This window comes from Borostomias antarcticus (assembly GCF_949987555.1).
Source record: "Borostomias antarcticus genome assembly, chromosome: 3".
Lineage (NCBI taxonomy): Eukaryota > Metazoa > Chordata > Actinopteri > Stomiiformes > Stomiidae > Borostomias > Borostomias antarcticus.
Window position 1 is genome coordinate 9,915,221 of NC_140236.1, and position 19,781 is coordinate 9,935,001.

General features: G+C 44.6%; 3 protein-coding genes across 4 annotated transcripts; 1 reads left to right on the plus strand and 2 right to left on the minus strand.

Annotated features, from left to right (window-relative positions):
• Positions 1–62: 62 nt before the first annotated feature.
• Positions 63–2,109, plus strand: fkbp1aa (FKBP prolyl isomerase 1Aa). Of its 2 annotated transcripts, none has more exons than XM_084461765.1 (5): positions 63–146; positions 268–315; positions 949–1,061; positions 1,180–1,350; positions 1,615–2,109. In XM_084461765.1, exons 1-4 carry the CDS (start codon positions 110–112, stop codon positions 1,306–1,308), a joined length of 327 nt encoding a protein of 108 aa, XP_084317891.1. In that variant the 5' UTR covers positions 63–109; the 3' UTR covers positions 1,309–1,350; positions 1,615–2,109. The 2 variants fall into 2 exon arrangements, with proteins under 2 accessions (XP_084317891.1, XP_084317892.1); XM_084461766.1 differs by having other exon boundaries at positions 94–146; positions 273–315.
• Positions 2,110–3,411: 1,302 nt separating this feature from the next.
• snpha (syntaphilin a) lies at positions 3,412–6,944 on the minus strand (the record flags this gene model as incomplete). The annotated part of the gene is made up of 4 exons (XM_084462025.1): positions 3,412–4,699; positions 5,767–5,916; positions 6,415–6,546; positions 6,901–6,944. 4 exons carry the CDS (start codon positions 6,942–6,944, stop codon positions 3,412–3,414), a joined length of 1,614 nt encoding a protein of 537 aa, XP_084318151.1.
• A 2,715-nt stretch (positions 6,945–9,659) lies between these two features.
• On the minus strand, positions 9,660–13,374 carry rad21l1 (RAD21 cohesin complex component like 1; the record flags this gene model as incomplete). The annotated part of the gene is made up of 9 exons (XM_084435998.1): positions 9,660–9,851; positions 10,196–10,270; positions 11,142–11,371; positions 11,463–11,570; positions 12,190–12,288; positions 12,436–12,539; positions 12,662–12,761; positions 12,895–13,024; positions 13,228–13,374. The coding sequence occupies 9 exons, from the start codon at positions 13,372–13,374 to the stop codon at positions 9,660–9,662; spliced, it is 1,185 nt and encodes a 394-aa protein (XP_084292124.1).
• Positions 13,375–19,781: the final 6,407 nt, after the last annotated feature.

Here is a 19,781-nt window from a genome sequence, read left to right on the forward strand (position 1 = left end):
TATTAATCTCAGCATACCACCAGTAATAATTTGCATGTTTGGCCCTCCCCTTGTTTTAAATCCTTTGGACCTCCGGCTTCCGCTTACATTGTGAGGAGAGAGAGCCAAAATGGGTGTAGAAATTGAGACCACAATAGCTGGCAATGGTAAGGCGCTAATAGCTTTGATATATTTTGTGACTACTAGCAACACATATTCGGATTATTTTCGTTTTCAAAACGTGGGCATCCAATTATATCTTGTTTTACGCCATCTCCCCTCTTTCAGGACAGACGTTTCCTAAAAAGGGACAGACCGTCGTTGTGCACTATGTCGGTGAGTCAGAGGGTTAGCTAGCTGCTAAGCTAAGATAGCTATCGTAGCCAGTAGCGGTATGTTGTATAATGTTGGCTGTCAGTGTAGCGTTTGGGCGTAGCTAACTAGCTAAAGTTAGCGTAGCATAGTCATCGCAAATGAATCCTGTCCCCGCCACTCGTCTTGTGTTGCTTCAGCTAGCCGTCTGGTGTAATGTGTCGAGAAATCGTATCTAGCTAACGTTACTGTCCCATATTGCTACGCTAGCTTGTGTACTCGATGAACTAGCTAGCTACATATTTTTGTTATGCTATGTCGCTGTTGTTGCTAGACAGTATTATGCTGGCGGAGCAGACGGTTTTGGGCCCAGTCCAGCTAGTTTTTGCTCGCTAGCTAGCTAGATAGCTAAATTGGTTTCCTGTTACAGGAATGTGGCCAGTGGTGGTATTTAGCTAGATAACTAACGTTAGCAAATCAATGGGCCTAACTACAGACACCAACCTGAACTGATATATATGTGATTATTGTCATGGCATGAGGTGTTGCTTTAGCTAACGTTAGAGTATTATTAGAACCCATTGATGCTTTCAGACAGTGGTGTATCGTTATGGCTAGCGGTCAGCTAGCTAATAGCTCCCCTTCATGCCATTGCAGGCTCTCTGACAGATGGAACAACATTCGACTCTTCCCGGGAAAGGGGCAAGCCCTTCAAATTCAAGATCGGGAAAGGGGAGGTGATTAAAGGCTGGGAAGAAGGGGTCGCCCAGGTAAGTGCCCGATTGTGTGTAGACACTGGAAACACATTTGCCTAATTTGGGGTTTCACTACCAGTGCTATTGGCTAGAGAATGTCACGGTTATTATTCTGATGTTTGTCTCTCCACAGATGAGTGTCGGCCAGCGGGCGAAGCTGACCTGCTCGCCAGACTTTGCTTACGGCAGCAAAGGGCACCCAGGCATCATCCCACCCAACGCTACCCTCATTTTTGACGTGGAGCTGCTCGGCCTGGAATGAATCTTGTGCACTTATTTGTTTAATTCCACTCAGATTTTCAGGGTGAGAACTATTGACTGTCTCAGTTGGACAAGATAAGTCATTATTTTGCATGATTGTACAGGATTATTTTCATACCATTATTAATTGTAAAAAAAACTAACAAATACTTAAGTTGTGTAAACTGTTGAGGCCTTCGTTACTTTAAGCATGGAGAGCTTAAGTGCTCATTGGTGTGTTTAACAAGCTCTGGCATTCATCTCCTGTAATCCTGTCATTCATGTCCCTACTGTTGATCACAGAACTGCATCCTGTTACTCTCCACAGGTTGACTCCTATCTCGGGAACATGGAGGAAAAAGCTAACAGAAGATTACTGCACTTGATTCCTGCAAAGGACTCATGTCTATAGCTTCACCACTTCACTCTCCTTTCCATTTAGATACAAATTGTGTTGTCACTTGCTTCAATTATCCTCTAGCTGTATTGTAGAACCTTAATTGTAACAATGCATAGGCCATACCTTTTGGATATCATGTCATTTTATTCTGTTATGTTTTTTTTTTTTTATGGTGATGTTTTTTTTTTGTATTTGACTTCAAATTTACTAGACATGCCTGCCACCAGGACCTGACAGTTTCGCATAAAGTATAATTACTTAAACATTAAATTGATCTCATTCCTGTGGCTGAGTGGCCTTGCTTTGAAAAATGTATTGATCACGGTTATGAAAATTGATTTTTTTAAAAGAAAAAAAAGAATAAATTACTGTTTTCCACATAGATTGGTCATATGAGTATTAAAAGAAGCTGGCTTTAATCAAGATGTACCTTTGATATTGAGCTATATGAGCTGTATCCTTCATTCACACACAGGTCGATTCTATAAACATTTAGACGGATTAAAGTGCTGCCCAAATCTTTTACTTTTCTTTAGCCAGTATGCTGTGGATGTTCACATGGCTCTACTGTGTTTCTCTACACATCAAAGAGTGCCACTTCTGTCTAAAGGGCATGCCACTTTTCACAATGAAACAAAGGCAACTTTACTTTTATTTTCAAAGGAGAGGAAATTCATCTTCTACAGCTTTTGTGCAATTTTATCACATACACTTGCTTTTGGCATCTGTATCTAATTAACTGAAAATCTGTAAGCAGTAAGCACTATAGTGAAGAAAACATACTTATGGATAGTTTTTGCTATGAGGAGCAACTTTGAATAGCCCTCCAAATGGGAGAACAAGCAATATTTTAAATTGAAATCAAATACTAAAAATAAATACCTAAGTACCTAGATGCCACTGTGAAGATCAATTATATTTCCTCACTGTCACATAACATTTGGTATAGATAGTAACATCGGTCTTAGTCCATCTTTGACCATAATTTTAACCAATGAAACCAAAGATCCCTGAAATGCAAGAATGCTCTTCCTTCCCAACGTGCAAAATCTGCTTCTCTGCTTTATATATTGCCAAAGTAAACAACTAGACCTATTTAACATTCATCTTATGTCAAGCAACACAAACTATCATCCAGGTTCTTAATTAATTTAGCTGTAGAAACAGGAGGAGAAACACTGCTGATGATTTCGATAGACAAACCATTTGCACCCCAATTTTTCAAACAGTACGCCAGAAGTTTCCTGGGCCCGTGGGATACACTGCATCCAAGGGATCTGTGTGTGTTTGGAGTCTCTGTTGAAGTCGGGTAATGGCAGGAGGCGGACATCTCTTTAGGGTTACGTGCAACGAGCTGTACGATTTTGGAAGCCACTCCGACTGCAGAGCAGCGGAAATAATACATTATAGGAGGCCCACACATTCCCACTACATTACTAATGCATTGCATTTGATGTCCTCCCCAGCGAGGCATGACAAGAAAGATACAACAATGGCGATGATAAATAACTAAACCAGAGTCAAATCATTCAGTACTACTACAGAACTACAGGACCCAATTCCTGTTAATTAACAGTTCGTTCTCATCGGTCGACTTCAAAACAAGCAGATCGAGTCTTCCCTGTGTCAGGCGCGTGGTGAAGACGGTTGTAGCGGTGGACCCGGGAGGCTGGGGGTTTGCACGGTAACTGAAAGGGAGCCACGCCGTGAGGAGAAGGGGGGTCCTCAGATAGAGGTGGCCCCGTTCGTGCCAGCTGGCCCACGGCCCCTGCCTGCGGCCCCCCTGCGTCGTAGCGAGTGGAGGGCCACGGCGCAGCAGCCCCGCAGCAGCGAGCCGATGTGGTAGACGGGCAGGATCTCCCGCGGCGCCCCGTGGCACAGCCACGCCACCGTCGGCACCACCGGTGCGGCCAGAGCCAGCAGGTCCACCAGGAAATACCGGCTCCAGTGGCAGCGCTGGGGAGGCCCCTCTTCCTCTTCCACGACACCGGCGCCTCCTTCAGCCACGTCCTTCTCCTCCTCCACCTCCACCACGGTGGGCTGGGCCCCCGGCGAGGGCTGGCAGGTCTGGGCCACGGTCAGCACCACCGTCATCTCCACGGACCTGTCCGGAGGAAGCGGCTCTGCGCCACGGGAGAACCGGGGGGGGGCGGTGGAAGACAAGTAGGCGGGAGGGGAGGAGGACAGGGGGGGAGGGGACGACGGCGGCTCGCTGGGGGTGACGTCGGCTGTCGTTAGGGAGATGACGCTCAGCTCGTCGGCCCCTCCTTCCTCAGAGAGCCAGGTGATGGTGGGGCTACAGGCCTGGGACCGGACCTCTGGCCTGCTCTCTGCCACAGGAACAGGAACCGCGGCGGCGGGAGCTAGAGCCGGCGGCGGCGCCTCCTCCTGGGGCAGGTGCAGGAACAGGTGGTGGTGCGGGAGGTAGGCGTGTCCGCCGCACCCGCAACCGCCGCCGCCGAGGGAGTGGCAGGAGTGGGACACGGGCAACACGGCCCCCCCGCTGCATAGCCGCTCGTAGGTGTAGGAGTGCGGCGGCACGGCGCTGGGGGCCCCCCAGCGGACAGCGTGACCAGGCGGAGCCTGCTGCTCCGACAGCAGGGCCGCTTCCAGGAGCAGGTGGGTCCGGCCTTCGGCACGCGGCGGCACCGCCGCTCCCCCCTGGGGCTCGGGGGCGTGGCCGTTGCTGTCCGGCTGCGCGGCCAGCGCCTCGCTGCTCAGCCGGGTGTAGGTGGTGCTGCGGCTCAGCGTGCTGGCCGGAGAGCAGCCGCACGAGCGGGACCTGTGAGCAGCCGCACGAGCGGGACCACAGGGCCTGTGGTCGTGTAGTAGTAGGTCTTGTTCTCGTGGGCTGAGGTTGGTTCTTACCGACTCCACCACCTCGTGGAGGTGCTGGATCTCCCTGCGCGCCTCCTTCAGGGCCAGCTGGGCCTCCACGCGGTGACACTCCTCCTCGATCCAGTCCTCCTGCATCCGACACAGCTGGTTCCTCAGCTCGCCGATCTCGCAGTCCCTGGGGTTGGAGAACGAGGGGTTAATGCCGCGTTCCATTGGTCTCGGAAACATCGGGAGTCCTGAGTTCAAAATCATCAAAATCGTCATCAAATAGCCTACTGAACTCATCCACGTCAGCTGCTGACATCGAATCAAGATGGCTACTCTGTGCATTAACAATAAGCGAAAGCTGTAATAAGACTGTTTATTAGCGTTTCTGTCTGATTTGTGTCTCATTATATCAATAGTACATACAGTACTGTCCAACTTCCATCAGTGGACAATGTTGCTACTGTGTTTATGTGCGCAAAATAGCACATAGTTCATTATTATCAACTGGTATTGCTAATGGTTAACTTGGCTAAAACTACAAAGATGGGGTGAAAGTGGGTTTTTCAATTGTTTTCTCATATTGTTTCTGGAATGCATTTAATTGGGATATGACGTCATCCCGGGCGCCGAATCCGGAGCTCGGATACAAATCAATCAATCAATCAAAGCTTTATTTGTATAGCGCATTTCATACCCAGAGGCAACACAATGCACTTTAAAGAGAACAGGGAGGTGGGCATACGTCCCACCCCTACATATTCCAGAGGGAAGCAACAAAAACAGTATCACCCAGTGGCCAGATAAGTGAGCTGTAAAAAATTATTCCCTGACCCCTCTCAACAAGGCGATCGAGCAAGCTCCTGGAGTATGTTTGTCTACCGGCTAAGAACATTTATAAAGCAATAAATAACATAAAATTACTTTTATTATTAATTATTTTCAGAGTAAGAGAGGCTAATAACATCATAGGAGAGACATGGCAAACACTGGTGTATGTCTGTGTGTGCGTGAGTGTGCCTGGGCCAAGATAGAGGCAGGGGTTGGGGTAGGGAGGGGGTAGTAAAAGGATACGGACCCGGGTTAGGGTGAGGGGAAGGGGATCTGAGCCCAGGACTGGTGTATGTCTGTGTGTGTGTGAGTGTGCCTGGGTCCAGGTAGAGGCAGGAAATGGAACTCAGCGTAATACCTTCAATTCTGTTGAAAAGATGCTTCATTGCGGTTCCATGTAAGAGACACACACGCCCCCAGACTCACCTGTGCTGCAGCCTGTCCACATTCTCCCTCAGTCGGGAACGCAGGTGTCGTATGCAGACCTCCTTCTGCTGCAGGGGCGTGAGGTACTGCTCCGGGGTGGGCGGCCGGATCCCATGGTTGTCGCTGCAGGTGGTGTGCTTTGCCTGACGCCTGCATTTTCATGAAGGTGGGGGGAGGTCATGTAGTACATTCAATTATCACATGCACCTTGAGGACTCTCATCACCGATCAAGGCTGAGAGCAGGTCTTTCACTTAAGGTCTGTTTTAATCTATGGATTGAGAGGCTGCGAGAGCTTTTGAGCGTGCTCTGCATCTTTCATAATTTTACAAATTATTAATTTCAAGTCTGCATTTCTCAGTCATTTCAAGTTCCCTTTTTATCCCCAGGCAGATGTTGCATTTTTATTCTGATAAAAAGCATTTATGAAGCATCTTTGAGTGATTTGTTGCTTGACCTCAGAAAAAAGCCAGCATGCATCCTCAGCTATATTCCATGAGACCAATTCAGAGACATGACTTACATCGTACAGTATGTCGAAGCACGGAATAAAAGGAAATTGTGGAGTGTGTAGGATGGTACCGCATATTTTCTCCATCTTATTTCCTTCCTACAGAGCCACATAGCTTGTAAAGAGAGAGAGTGTTACCTGGGTGTGCCAGGGTATGTCCGGGCCGTGGGACTGCCCTCACTACCCCTGCCAGACAAGGGGTACGTGTTGGCATTGGAGGCATCGCTATGGGAGTAGCGCCCACTGCCACCACCAGTGCCCATCGACCGCCTGCAGAAGAAAGCAATGGACAAATGAAGAGTTCATTTGAAAAAACAGATATGTGCGTTTTGATGAATAATTTTTTCATTCAAATATCAATCAAAATGCAGTTGGGTTGTTTTGATTAAGTAAAGAAGACTTTTCTTTACTTAATCAAAAATAACCCAACTGCAAAATGTATCAAAATGCACATACTGTATCTGTTTTTACAAATGAACTCTTCAAACATAATATAATGTCCTAATCTTGAAACACTCAAAAAGATTAAATATGACAATATTCCCATTACCTTTTCTTGGCACAGTCAATTGCATAATTGAATAGTCTATCAATAAATGGCGAGGAAAAGGAAAACCTCAGTACCTGCGCTGTCCTGGAGAGGGCTTTCGACCAGGAGTGAGAGACATGGGTGTGTGTGGACCACCTGGACTACCTCTTCTGCCGTGGCTAGGAGGACGTCTTGGAGCTGGACTACAGAAACCAAGCATAACACAAATATAGCCTAAGTGATCGTGCATTCTGAGATGTAAGTTTTGAGAAAACTGTTTTGTCATGTTTTTAGTAAGTAAGTAGCCTTGAGAACCAATAGTTCTTGAGCCTAGTGGCCCATAGAGCAGGAGCCTATCTCCTGATTCCTTAGCATGAGGCAACTTGAGGTACTGTAAGTGTAGCCTACACCCCCTGGACATGATGCTGGTATGTCACAGGGACTTACCCTTGATGCACAGTGCCAAGCAGGGAGGCATTGGGTACCATTTTTTATAGTCTTTGGTATGACTCGGTCAGGGATCGAACCCCCAACCTCCCAATCATGTTTTGAACTTTCTCTAATATGTATATGGAAACCATTATCCAATATGCATTCCATTAAAAAAACAGACCTAAGACAATGCAGTTTTTTTGTTGTGGATGTGTGGTGCACTGTTGTGGCCAGCCTGTTTGGCGCCCATTGGTGGTAGGTCTAAACCAGTCTGGCCATCAGGAGCCCTTCAACGCATAAAGACTCAATTTACAAACTAGAACAAGACACGGAGCAACACAGTGAGTTTATCACATTAATGCACAGAGCACACACATTCCCTGATAGCCTGACCACGGTCAGAGAGAAACATCCACTGACAAAATTGACAAAAGGACTGAAAATGGACTGAGGCCACACAGGCAATTCAAGACGGGTTTTGGATGTGGGGTAGCCTACCCATAAGACCTTAAAATAATTCCCTGTGTTAGCCTGCTGATTGGATCTCTCAGCGCGCAGGTGAGGACAGGCCTCTACGGGAGGACGCATCCCTAACCCTTTTCTATTTTTAAATGCTCTGGCCACCCGACGTTGCTCAAGCGTTGCCAAACAGCGGTCCAAGACGCAGTTTTCACAGAGGAGTTCACTCACGTAGGCTAAGCCCCTATCTCAAATAGGCTACAAATAGAAATTGACTGACTACATTTTTGTCCAAGCTGTTATTGGGGAGACGTGTCAAAAGTGTTGCATTCATGGCAAAAGTTACATTAATACGTTACAATGGGTGGCGGTGCAGCTTAGAAGCTCATCAGACGACGACGTGCTCATCCTCGCAACAGGTGGTGGAAACACGCAGATCTTACGTAATTTGAGCATCATTGGTTTGACAGGGGAACGAAGAAGTCTGGTTCAAAGCCTAAATCAAAGCCTAGTTGTAGCCATTTTGAGTGCAATAGCCAACGCAAATAGCTATCAAGCTAAGTAGTTAAGACCATACGCCGCAAATGAACACCCAGTCAGTCTGACATAGGCTACTGGGCCTACGGTGGATAAGGGAAGGAAGCTATCGATTGTTAGCCTACTAAAATAAACGCAATATCCAGTTATCAGGCAAGGAGAATCATAGCCTATGACTTTGCAATAGTAGCCTACTTCGCTAAATAAATGTTTCACCTGTGACAGTTTAAGCCTAGACTACATTAAATACACTAGCAATTTCAGTAAGTTTCACACCGAACCCTACCAGGCAGGCTATCTTCTGATGAACAAAAACAGAGCAGGACATGAAATCTTTGGGACAGGACAGGACTGACAAACTAATGCCGTCCTAGCTGCGCCCTACGGTGATTCTGTAGGGGTGATGCCTGCTTCCTCGATGCAGCGATACCGGAATGAAAAATTGACTGACCAAAACATGCTTCCCAAGAGTTACCATTGTTGCCAGATAATGAACAGTCCTACATGATGTCCCCGCCGGAATTGTGCATGGTTGCGGAACCGTCACCGGTGGTATGCAAATGGACTGGTGCTGATGAGAGCCTGGCTGCAGCCATGGAAAGGTTTAGACTAATGCGTATCGCTACTGCAGTCTCTTAAAGAGACAGTAGATGATGACGCTTCCTACAGTAAAGTTGTCAAAATGCTCATGTTTTATTAACCTACATAAAGTTTATTATTAGGCGTCGTAGGGTAGTTGGTAGGAACCCTATTGCAATTGTTGGTATTATTGTCCTGGAAATTGTCAAATAACTAAAAAAAATCCTTGACCAAATATGCTCCAGTTGCAGCATACAAATTTTGAGCATTTTTGGTCAAGGAGCTTTTGAGTTATTTGCGAGTAAACTGTGTTAGAAAGAATGACCATGATTGGTCCATAGGTGGCGTTATAGTCACCGTTTCAAATTAAAAATGCTGGCATTTCCTATAAGGGTGGTCTCACGTGGTTAGACATTTCCACCTCCATGATTTCCTCCGTTTGATGAAAATGTATGAAACCAGGCTACCGCCACCCCCCAACACACACACGACTACCACCACATACCAAACTAGGCATACTTCACTTTTGTGTGTGTGTGTGTTAGGGGGGTACACCTGGTTTCATATATATATATATATATATATATATATATATATATATATATATATATATATATATATATAAAATCACAGACACAAACAATATAATTCATAAGTCAACAAGTATCTAAAACTGCAGGAAATGCTAAAACTATCTCATAAAATGTATGCATCCCAAAACTCCAAATGATGATCTATTTATTCATAAATATTTAAAGCTTAACAGTTGATGCAGAGGTTCTTATAAATTAATGTCGCTGAGATCAGCAAAGGGGTTTGTGGTAGTATCAAGACTCCTGCTCTTCCTCTATGAGTCATTGAAGCGGGGTCCAGGTGTGGCGGTGATGTCGGCGTAGGGCCCGCTCTGGTGCAGGAACAGAGCCTGCTGTTTGTTCAGCAGCAGGAGGCTGAAGAAAGTGGCGGCGGCCTGGGCGCGGGTGCTCCCCTCACACAGCGTGCGCAGGCTGAACACGGCATTGGTACTGCTGCCCTGGCATACCTAAACAAACGCACACGCATGCTGCAATTTAATTTACTTCATCATCATCATCCTCTTATCCTGCACTGTCTCTTTTCATGCTTAAAAACACAATCCACAGTGACTGTGTGGCTCTCTGGGTCTGATACAAACAACCAAGATCGGTGGCGAGTACTCAGAATGATTTTGTTGTGACCATGCATCCTAAAACATGTTTTATAAATGTACAGGTGTTTTTTTCCCCTCCATGTACAAAAATTGTGGTGAAAAAAATGTACACCCAAAAAATTAGAAATGCTTGATATCCTGGAATACATAGGCTACAAGTGGGGTACACAGTATATACTGTCTAGTTGGGTCCTTACTCTGAGGGCATTTAGAAGATTCTGTGCCCGGCTGCTCATCCTCCTATCCTCAACATCCTGGCTGTCCAGCAGAGACTGCAGTTGAGGGTAAAGGCACATCACAGCGGGTACAGTCAACTCATAATGACAGTAATGATGATGCCTGTTTTTCCAAGGCGTGTGTGCGGTTGTGTGTGTGCGTGTGTGTGTATTTGTGAGTGGGGTGGGGGCACACGCATAGCATAGGAAAGCACCTGAGTCCTTATCACGGTGGATTGAGTCTCCCTTTCAAATCCAGAGGGATGAACAAGCATGGAGCACTCAGATGGGGGGTCAAGGTGAGAGATCTCCAACTGACTTGCGTCCTGGGGAAGAGTGACAGAGCGAGGGAAAGGGAAATAAAGAGATGGGAAAGGTAATAGTTTTCAGTAAATGAGAAGCTATTTTTGGGGGAGGAGTATCTTCAGGGCGTATGGACAAGCTCTTTACATTGTCTGTGTTCAATAGGCGCTCAGGCAAGCTGTCCTTTGCAAGGTGAAGAGGACTGCGCTCGACATCGCGTCTCATTGCCTCGGGACCGGCAAATTCATCTGAAGTGAGGACACTTGCATCGATTTGATCTGTAATGAGACACACAGAAAAGGCACTGAAATTGTAGCAGACGTGTATGTAATTATGGGTAAAGAAATAAGAGGCACTTCGCTTTCCATTCCAAGTCTTGTGATTGAAGACCTTGTGTGTTCAGGCAAGCATCTCTGTGGTGTTGTTCTGTGGGCGGCAGGTTCTCACCCCCTTGCATTCCCTCTCGCATCTCCTCAGGGCCAAGATCATCTTCAGCTCTACCCTTTTTCCCTCTGAACACATCCTTGGTGTAGAGCTGCAGAGACAGAACAGTTGTATCCAGAGCCTAATCTACTCAGAGGAAGCCGCTTACAGTGTTTGATTAAAGTCTTTCTTCTCTTGTTACCTGCCGAAGCTGTGGATGTATCGCAATGGAACAAAGGTCACTGAAGAGTCTCTCCACCCCTCCACTCTCCTTCCACTGCATGAGAAGACGGGTGGGCGGGGCAATGTCCAACAGGATCACCAGGTCAGTGTAGTTGTCGATCTGCGCCCTGATTTCCCTGTTGGATAGCTGCTTAACCTCATCCACCACCAGTTTCCTCTTCCTCTTCCCCCTCGTTCTCTCTGTTGTCGCTGAGAGACAAAAGTAGAGGGTTGAAATTCAGGCAAACCTGTTATTCTCGTACTTTGGATTTTTCATAAGAAGGCAAAGATCTAGGCCTACGTGTGATAGCGACAGGTTCCAAAGCAAAGTGTTCCTCCTCGTTGACTAGCAGTGTGGTCTCATTCAGTACAGGGCGCTCTTCCTCCATAGGCTCTGATCTAGTGTAATCTGAAAAACATACAATATATTTATTTTTATAGAACTGGATAAAGAGCTCACTTATTTTGTAACCATGAATTCTATACAACTGGTTTATGCTTCATAAAAACATCTTTTCCATTAACTGGTTAATGGAAAATGGTTACAAAACTGATTACCAAATTGAATTTATGGTTACAAAATTGATTATCAAAATCTTGTTAATTTTTGTTTGCTGCCACTTAATATTCATTAGACAAACGAGATAAATATAATATCTTGGAATAGCCTACCATATCAGAATTAGATTGTTTTTGCCAAGGTAGGTTTTCACACATACTAGGAATTTGGACCATTTGTCATAAATGAGTCAGAAAAAGCAAACTATGTGTCGTTGTCGCTCCACATTACCCTCTTGGTTTACAGCCGTCTGTGGAGTCTCTGGCCTCTCATTTTGTGGTTCATTGGGGAGGATGTCCATCATCCCAGTTTGCTCACTGGAATCAGCCATGAAGTCTGAAAGGTAACAGAAAAGGGGTTTGACTAGGTTAGGTTCCAGAATCGCATTTGGGAGAAAGAGAATGAAAAAAAAAAACATGTCATCATACTAATCTTTAAAAAAACAAAACAAATCTGATCAGGACAATACCGAGGTCGAAGCCTGTGTTCTCATCACCAAAACCGTCTCCATGGGCCAGGCTTTGGAAGCTCATGTCCATTAAACCCCCGTGGTAGGACTGGCTCTCATCTACAAAGGTGCACCCCCCCCCCCCACACACACACACACAAACACACACAGGGAGTGAATGTTGAAGAGGAAAGAACTTGGCAGAGAGCAACAATGGCAGACCTGAATGAAGAAATTTGACAGAGAAGGAGATATCATGACCATTACCAAAGTTCACCAAGGTGAAAAAAACATTTCCATAATGCTCTTTGAGAGTTATTTCCTCATTCCGACTCTGATTCAGTGTGAAGTGGTCCACAACGTCTATGGTCCTACAGTTAGGCAAGAGAGAAGAGCATATGGCTTCACAATAGAAATTACACATATGAACTAATAGTTGAAATCAGCAAAAATGAGTGAGTGGGTAGGATGAGGAAGGCGATATCAAACATACTCTACATCTGGTAGCGCTAGGGACTCAAAGTCAGTGAAATCCTCCACCAACGTGATGGCTTTCAGCGATTCCACCCCCCCAACGGGCAAGTCGGCCTGTCCTGATGTTGGCACAGCAGAGGAGATCGATCACTCGCTACAACTGATGTAGATAGGACTATGAAAATGAACTACTTGATAGTGCTTTCCATTACTGTTTAACTTTATTATTGTTATAAAATACGCATTACCGACCTGGCCTGAACGCCACTTTGATTTTGACCACTGCATCGCTGCAGTCTTCCAGGAGGTACTTGGTTTTTCTGGAGTAAATCCGCACCACTCCCAGGAGCAGGTGACCAGAGGTACGCAAGCCTATCTTAATCTAGAATAGAAATAAATTGACTTGAGCTCAACAGACCAAATGACTTAAGCTAAAAGGTTGCTAACTAATTTAGCTAACGTTAGCCTGGCCAACATCAACAGGAAGAGTAGCTAGCTGTTCATCGTTGACGTTAGAGCTCAGCTATCGTTGTGTGTATTGGGCAGATGTTAACCAGTTGAGCTAACGTTAGCTATGCTGTTTACCTGCGGACTGATGATGTCTTTGACGGTGCTCTCCAGATTGCATTCGAACACATGAGCTTTGGTGATTTTCCGTTCCCAGTGAGCAGCCAGCCAAATTTTAGACAAAGGTCCACGTTTGGAAGTGAAGAGTTGCGTGTAAAACAACATGGTCAGACCGTTGGTTTATGTTCTTCTATTCCTAATGAAAGAGGACTGTTAATGCGTGAAGTTTGGGTAACTTGATAATGGTTAATTTAGCTAAAGTTAGCAAGCTTAACACCCAAATTTAGCTAACGTTAGTAGTAGACCCACGGCCACGTCTCGAGCGTGGAGGTGATGATCTATCTCACAGCTACACACACAACTCCTAACTTTAATTTATAATTTAAAAACAAACATGTTTAAAATTGATATATGACAAGGTAACAATAACAATATGCTAATTTACTTACCGTTTACATAAATATTTTCTGTGTTGGCGACAGCTTGGTTCAGTTTACTTTAGCTCGCGAGAGACGGCTCTCTAGCAATACCGCGCATTCTGGCAACGGCAGGCGCGAGAGGGGTTTCATAGCAGCGATGTTTTTTTGCTCTTTGTTAACATGCATCGACTGTTACTGTATATCATTTTTTATATTTCATTATGCTATTTAGGCTATGGTTTAGTTGTCCCCCCACCTGTCACCCCCTATGTGTAGGCTATGTGTATGTGGGAATGCTTAATGCATGATATGATAGTCTAAATACATACAGATTTTATGTATGTATATTCTATAGGCATATTTTATGCATATCGCATGCTGTAGGCCTATGTATAGGCCTATATGTTTGTACTTTTCTATATTCTCTCTCGACTCTGATGTATAGGCCTATTTTTACTCTTATCTATCCTGTAGCCTACATTTCGTATTATGCTGTTTTTGTGCGTGGCGACGCACCAAAGACAGCAAATGTCTGGTTGTCCCTCCTTTCCTCCGTCGGGTTGTTGACCTACAGTTCTATGTTGCTATCACAAGAGGCAGTGTTTTTTTGTGCATGGCTGTAAGCCAGTGCACCTAGACAAGAGGCAGTGTTTTTTTGTGCATGGCTGTAAGCCAGTGCACCTAGACAAGAGGCAGTGTTTTTTTGTGCATGGCTGTAAGCCAGCACACCTAGACAAGAGGCAGTGTTTTTTTGTGCATGGCTGTAAGCCAGCACACCTAGAATAGCATTTGTCCGGTTATCACTCCCTCCCTCCCTCCAGTCAATGTTGACCTGCATTTCTCTGTTGGCACCACAAGAGGCAGTAGTCCCAGCACACCAAAATAAAGGACACCAAAATCAACCTGCCGATCTCCACTGCACAAGTAGAGTAGCAGTGAAAGCAATGGACTCCCACCTGGGAGGCGGGGGTTCAAGGCCCAAGTGGGGATGACTTTATGGGACTATACCCCAAACGTCCACATGTTCATCCTTTCACTCCAACCTTTGGCTGTGGCTCAGGAGGTAGAGCGGGTCGTCCAATGATCGTAGGGTCGGCGGTTCGAATCCCGCCTCCTCCAGTCTACATGTCGAAGTGTCCCTGAGCAAGACACTGAACCCCCAATTGCTCCCAGTGAGCAGACTAGCGCCTTGTATGGCCTGCTGGCGCCACTGGTGTGTGTGAATGGGTGAATGAGAGGCCATTGTAAAGCGCTTTGTCCCTTAGGGGTGAGAAAAGCACTATGGGGCAGTCCATTTACCCCTTGTCTTATAGGTCAGATCCTGTCCCAACCCCAACCCTTATTCTAACCCCAGCCCACACTAGGGACTGGAAGAAGGACACCAAAACCAACCCGCCGATCTCCACTGCACAGAGTAGTGGTGAGAGCATTGGACTCCCACCTGGGAGACAGGGGTTCAAGGCCCCAGATGACTTTATGGGACTATACCCCAAACCTCCACACGTTCATCCTTTCACTCCAATCTTTTTATCCCTTACCTTTGTCCAGAAACAGAAGTTAAACCAATTGCAGCAAAATAGCTAACGTTACAGGAATCATCAGTGTAACTGCTTTAGCCACTGACCGCTACCATTTATGTTACGGAAGCTGCTGCTAGTTGTTGTGAGCTCATGAGCTAACTGGCTATCCCGCTCTTATTGTGCTGGATTAGAATTGGAAGCATTGGAACTGATGTGTCCAGGCGACAAGACCTATCTTAATTTATCAGACATTATTTCATGTCATTTCAATTCACAGCTATTTCAGTGGCATGACTAGCTTCCGTTCGACCAGTCCTGAACAGAAACAAGCCAGCCACGCACATAAGCCAGGCTGGACCTGGCCTAGTATCTGTGAGTGTGTCTGTGTGCTCCTTGATGCCATGTTGTGTGCTGCTCCATGTGGGCGTGTGATTTGTCTTGTTATGCTGCTTGTTGATCATGCTATGTCGTATTGTGTGCTATTGTGTCTTGTGGTTGTGTACATGTGCCCTGTTGGTGTTTTGATGGTGTGCGCTAATGCTTTGCTGTGTTTTTATGTGCTTTTAATGTGTTTGTACTGAATTGTCTGTATTGAAACCCTTTGTGGCTGTCTTGGCCAGGGCTCCTTTGTAAAAGAGACCTCTGTCTCAATAGGACTTCCCTTGTAAAATAAAGGTTTAATAAATAAAAAATCACACAAAAAAAACATTGTCACTGCTGCTGAAACGCTCAACCCCCAGTCCCTTACTGGGATTATTGAAGTTCATCTTATTTTATGGAGTCCAAAATCTCCCTGTAATTACCACTGGGGGCAGTGCTCCTCAATTTAGCCAGAGCTGTAGGCTATGAAGCCCCTTCTCCATGCTTCTCCAATGTTTTTATATTTAATACATATACATACTGATAGCTAATTCCAGTCATTTCCCTCTTGAGACACTGAGATAAGACCTAAAAAGAGAGTAGGCCTATGAGAGGATGGTTCCCAAAGTGAGCCTTTACTGTCATTTCCATAGGGTATAACTGACAGTGTATGCACACTAATAAGACGATATTTATCTGATTCATGGACTAAGCAGATTATTCAAGTGGTCATGTAAACAGCATAATGTGATATGCTTTACCGAATAAAAGCCATTATCGTATTATGAAAAATCAGATAAACCCATAGCTTTTTACCCAATAGTCCGTTTTATCCGGCACATGTATAGGCTACTGTTAATCTTGTTTCTTTTCATTCTTTTACATCTGCGCATGTGTAATTGGATGCAGACAGATAGAACGCGAGCGGATGCAGGCAACGACAACAGCAAACATGACCAGCGGCAGTGGTTAAACTTATTTTTGGAGTGAATACAAAACCAACTTCATGCTCAATGAAATGGAGGACATGAACATCCTTCATCTCCTAGATGGGAGAAAGTATACGAATGACGACATTCTTAAGAAGGTTATGTTGAAAATAAGACAGGAACTTTGAGTTTTACGTCACAAACTTGGAAAAAAATAATTCAAAACTAATTGACTAAATCATGTAAACCAGTTTTTTCTCTGATTATCGCCTTACTGAAGTGCATGTAAACACGTCAACTCAGGTTATTACCATTAGCCTACCTGATTATTCCCAATTACTGGATTATTGTGGTCATGTAAACATGCTCAGTAATCCAAGGGGAAATTACAAATTTGTGTGCACGTACAAACACATGCACTCACACATAGCGTAGCCTACAGAGAAAGAGCACACACTCTCAGAGGAGCATACTGTACATACAAGAGCAGAAATGCCTCCGAGTGTCTGCCATGTCATGTACAGTAGCCTACTGTATGAGGACAGCAGGCTGAGAAATAAACAGCAAAATATAAGTGTTTGCTTTGCACTAACTGGGTGCCGAAAGCAGTGGAGAAGCTCTGGAACAGCTGGTGTGACAAGTCTGCAAAGGCCTCAAACCCACTATGATGATTCCTAAAGGATTTCAGCAATAATAGAGAGAAAGTAGGGGGAAGATGGATGAAAAAAGAGAAAGAAGAGGAGGGAGGAGTGGAACATTTGTTTGAGGAAGTGAATGAGCCGTGAATAGTGACGTAAAGGGAGTGGAATAGAGAGGGAAAGCAGATGGGGTGTGAAGTATTATTGGTGCATCACATGCATTTGTACTTGAAGCTGCTGTTAGAGTCAGATAGTCTTCCACATGAATGTCATTAGCCACTTCTTAGAATATTGCCTATCTGTCGAGTATCATTGTGTGTCAGACTTATGTTTGTTATGTAACAGAATTTTGTATGGAGCACTACTTATTATTTTATCCTGTCAGGTTTAATCAAGTCCGAAGGGGTTTAGTCACATGCCTTGGGAAGACACGCAGCTATGGGGGGTACTCATCAAGCATTACCGAACAGCATTTCTACAAAGTGCTCACTCTGTACAGTACCCCACCCCCCTTTCCACCCCTCTCTCTGTACATGTATGTCATTTTCATAATGTCCTTTCTTCAAAACAGAAAGCTAAATATAATCATGTGTTAACTGGGGCTTCTTATCTTTGGAATGTTTCAGTATGGATTAGGGCTGCACGATTATGACAAAAGATAATAATTGCGATTATTTGCTTCAAAATGGTAATTGCGATTAATAATTGTGATTAATATTTCAAAGTAATAGCTTTAGCTCTGCACAGTTTGCATAAGACCTGCTGGGGTTGAGCGACATCATCTTCTTCGTAACCGAAATTCTCCCAAATCACAGACGTTGATCCCTTTCTTGCTACTAACTCACTGACCTCGTTTTCGCTCATTTTTTCACTACTCACGGCTGCAGGTACTCTTATGACACTTGTCTTGACCTACTGCTATCTGTCTTTTCAGTGAAATTGCTGCGTACAGCGCACTCAGCGGGAACGCATGTGATTGGTCGGACAGCATAAGCGCCTGTGATTCGTCTGTGTAGTCGTAGCACACTCAATTCAAAGCAAAAATATGAATCACATTAATTGCGGCCTTTTGCGATGAGTTCATCTCCGAGGTCATAATCGCGATTTCGATTAATTCAGGATTAATTGTGCAGCCCTAGTATGGATGTACACATCCTTTATTGCAGTTCCCCAAAGTGCACATCCGATCAATAGTAGATAAAATACTTGTAAATGATTTACCAGTCCATTTACCATAAAATTCTTATTTGGACTTTCCACCCCAAGGGCTGCACCACATGTAGGCCTACCCCTTTCACATTTATTTCAACACTGATTAAACCCATGAAAAGATGTAAACCCATGGAAAGACTTAATGCAGCCGATTTTATGCCCATGAGTCACTGTCACCTAATTGAAGAGAATGAAAGATTACAGACAGAGCAGAGGTAGTTCTATGGGATCGTTTTTGGAAGACACACATGGTCTAACTTCAAAGACATCAGCACACGCCTTAAGCAGTTAGCTTGGATGCCATCCTTATTCAGTTTCACTGCTCATGCAAACATAAGACCCTGTCTCAAATCACAAACCTCTGAAATGTACTACATTCACTACCCCCTTGCCCCCCAAAAATCTAACAAAGTTTAGTTGGATTCCCAGAGTTCAGGAAAATTATACAATTATATGGTATAATATACATTTTATTAGTTTGTTTTAAATGTAGCGTGTCCTTCTGAACCGGGATCTTTAATTGCATCCATCTGGAACCATCATGAACTGAAGCTTGTGAGACGGAGCCAGAGATCATTACGCCTTACGCCCCTCTCATCTGTTCAGATAATGCCAAAGGCAATTAAGGAAAGGTCACTGATCATGGATTCTGTCACCATGCCAACATGGCCATGAAGATTTCTGTCCCACAGGTTGCCGTGTCCAGAGCCATGCATGCAGGGCTTTAGTTAGCTACTTCTATGTTGACGCTCGATTGTTCTGGTGGACACAGTGTTCTGTTTCTCCAGAAAAACAAACATTAGTGTCTATTCAGTCTTTTTACAGCACAAACCTCCTCGACCTCCAAAAACCATCTAGTGTTTTCCCTTGAATAATTAGATAAGATAAACAAAAATAAGGATTGTTAATTGTTTTAATACGATTTACCAAGAAGATTCCTCAAACATTTGTTTCACAGTTGTCCATAATAAATACATGATTATATTTTTTATAATTATAATTAACAACAGATATACAGATATGCTCTCTTTTATATATTATACAGTACCAGACTTATATCAAGGCCAACAGCACAAGAACTAGTGTCAAGGGAGCTCTGAGTCCCAACAAGGGAGCAGTAGGACTACATCACAGTCCAATATGCCAGGATAAAGTCAGCAAAGGCCTCTTGCTACACACAGAAACAGGATCCAATTCAATTCAAAAGACCTTATTTATTCCCAAGGGGCAATTCTTGAGGGGCAATCCGGACAAGTTGATAGTGACTACAAGATTGTTATTAGTGTTCCCTTTGGCTCTGTTGGGTGTCCCAGCCTGATGGCTGTCTTTATCTGGTGCCCTTATTAACGCTACATGTCTAGTAGATGTCCTGAAATAAATATTACGGTCTTTAAATAATCAGTCCTCTGAAACTGCCTGTTGTTTGCATCTGCTAAATTAATGAGAAATTGGTTTGAGCTCCCATGAAGCAATGTTCTCTTGTTGTCATTGTGA

Coding starts and splice junctions, on each gene's coding strand:
- fkbp1aa (XM_084461765.1), top strand. CDS start 110: ATGGGTGTAGAAATTGAGACCACAATAGCTGGCAATG. Junction 147..267: donor GACCACAATAGCTGGCAATG/GTAAGGCGCTAA, acceptor CCCCTCTTTCAG/GACAGACGTTTCCTAAAAAG. Junction 316..948: donor CGTCGTTGTGCACTATGTCG/GTGAGTCAGAGG, acceptor ATGCCATTGCAG/GCTCTCTGACAGATGGAACA.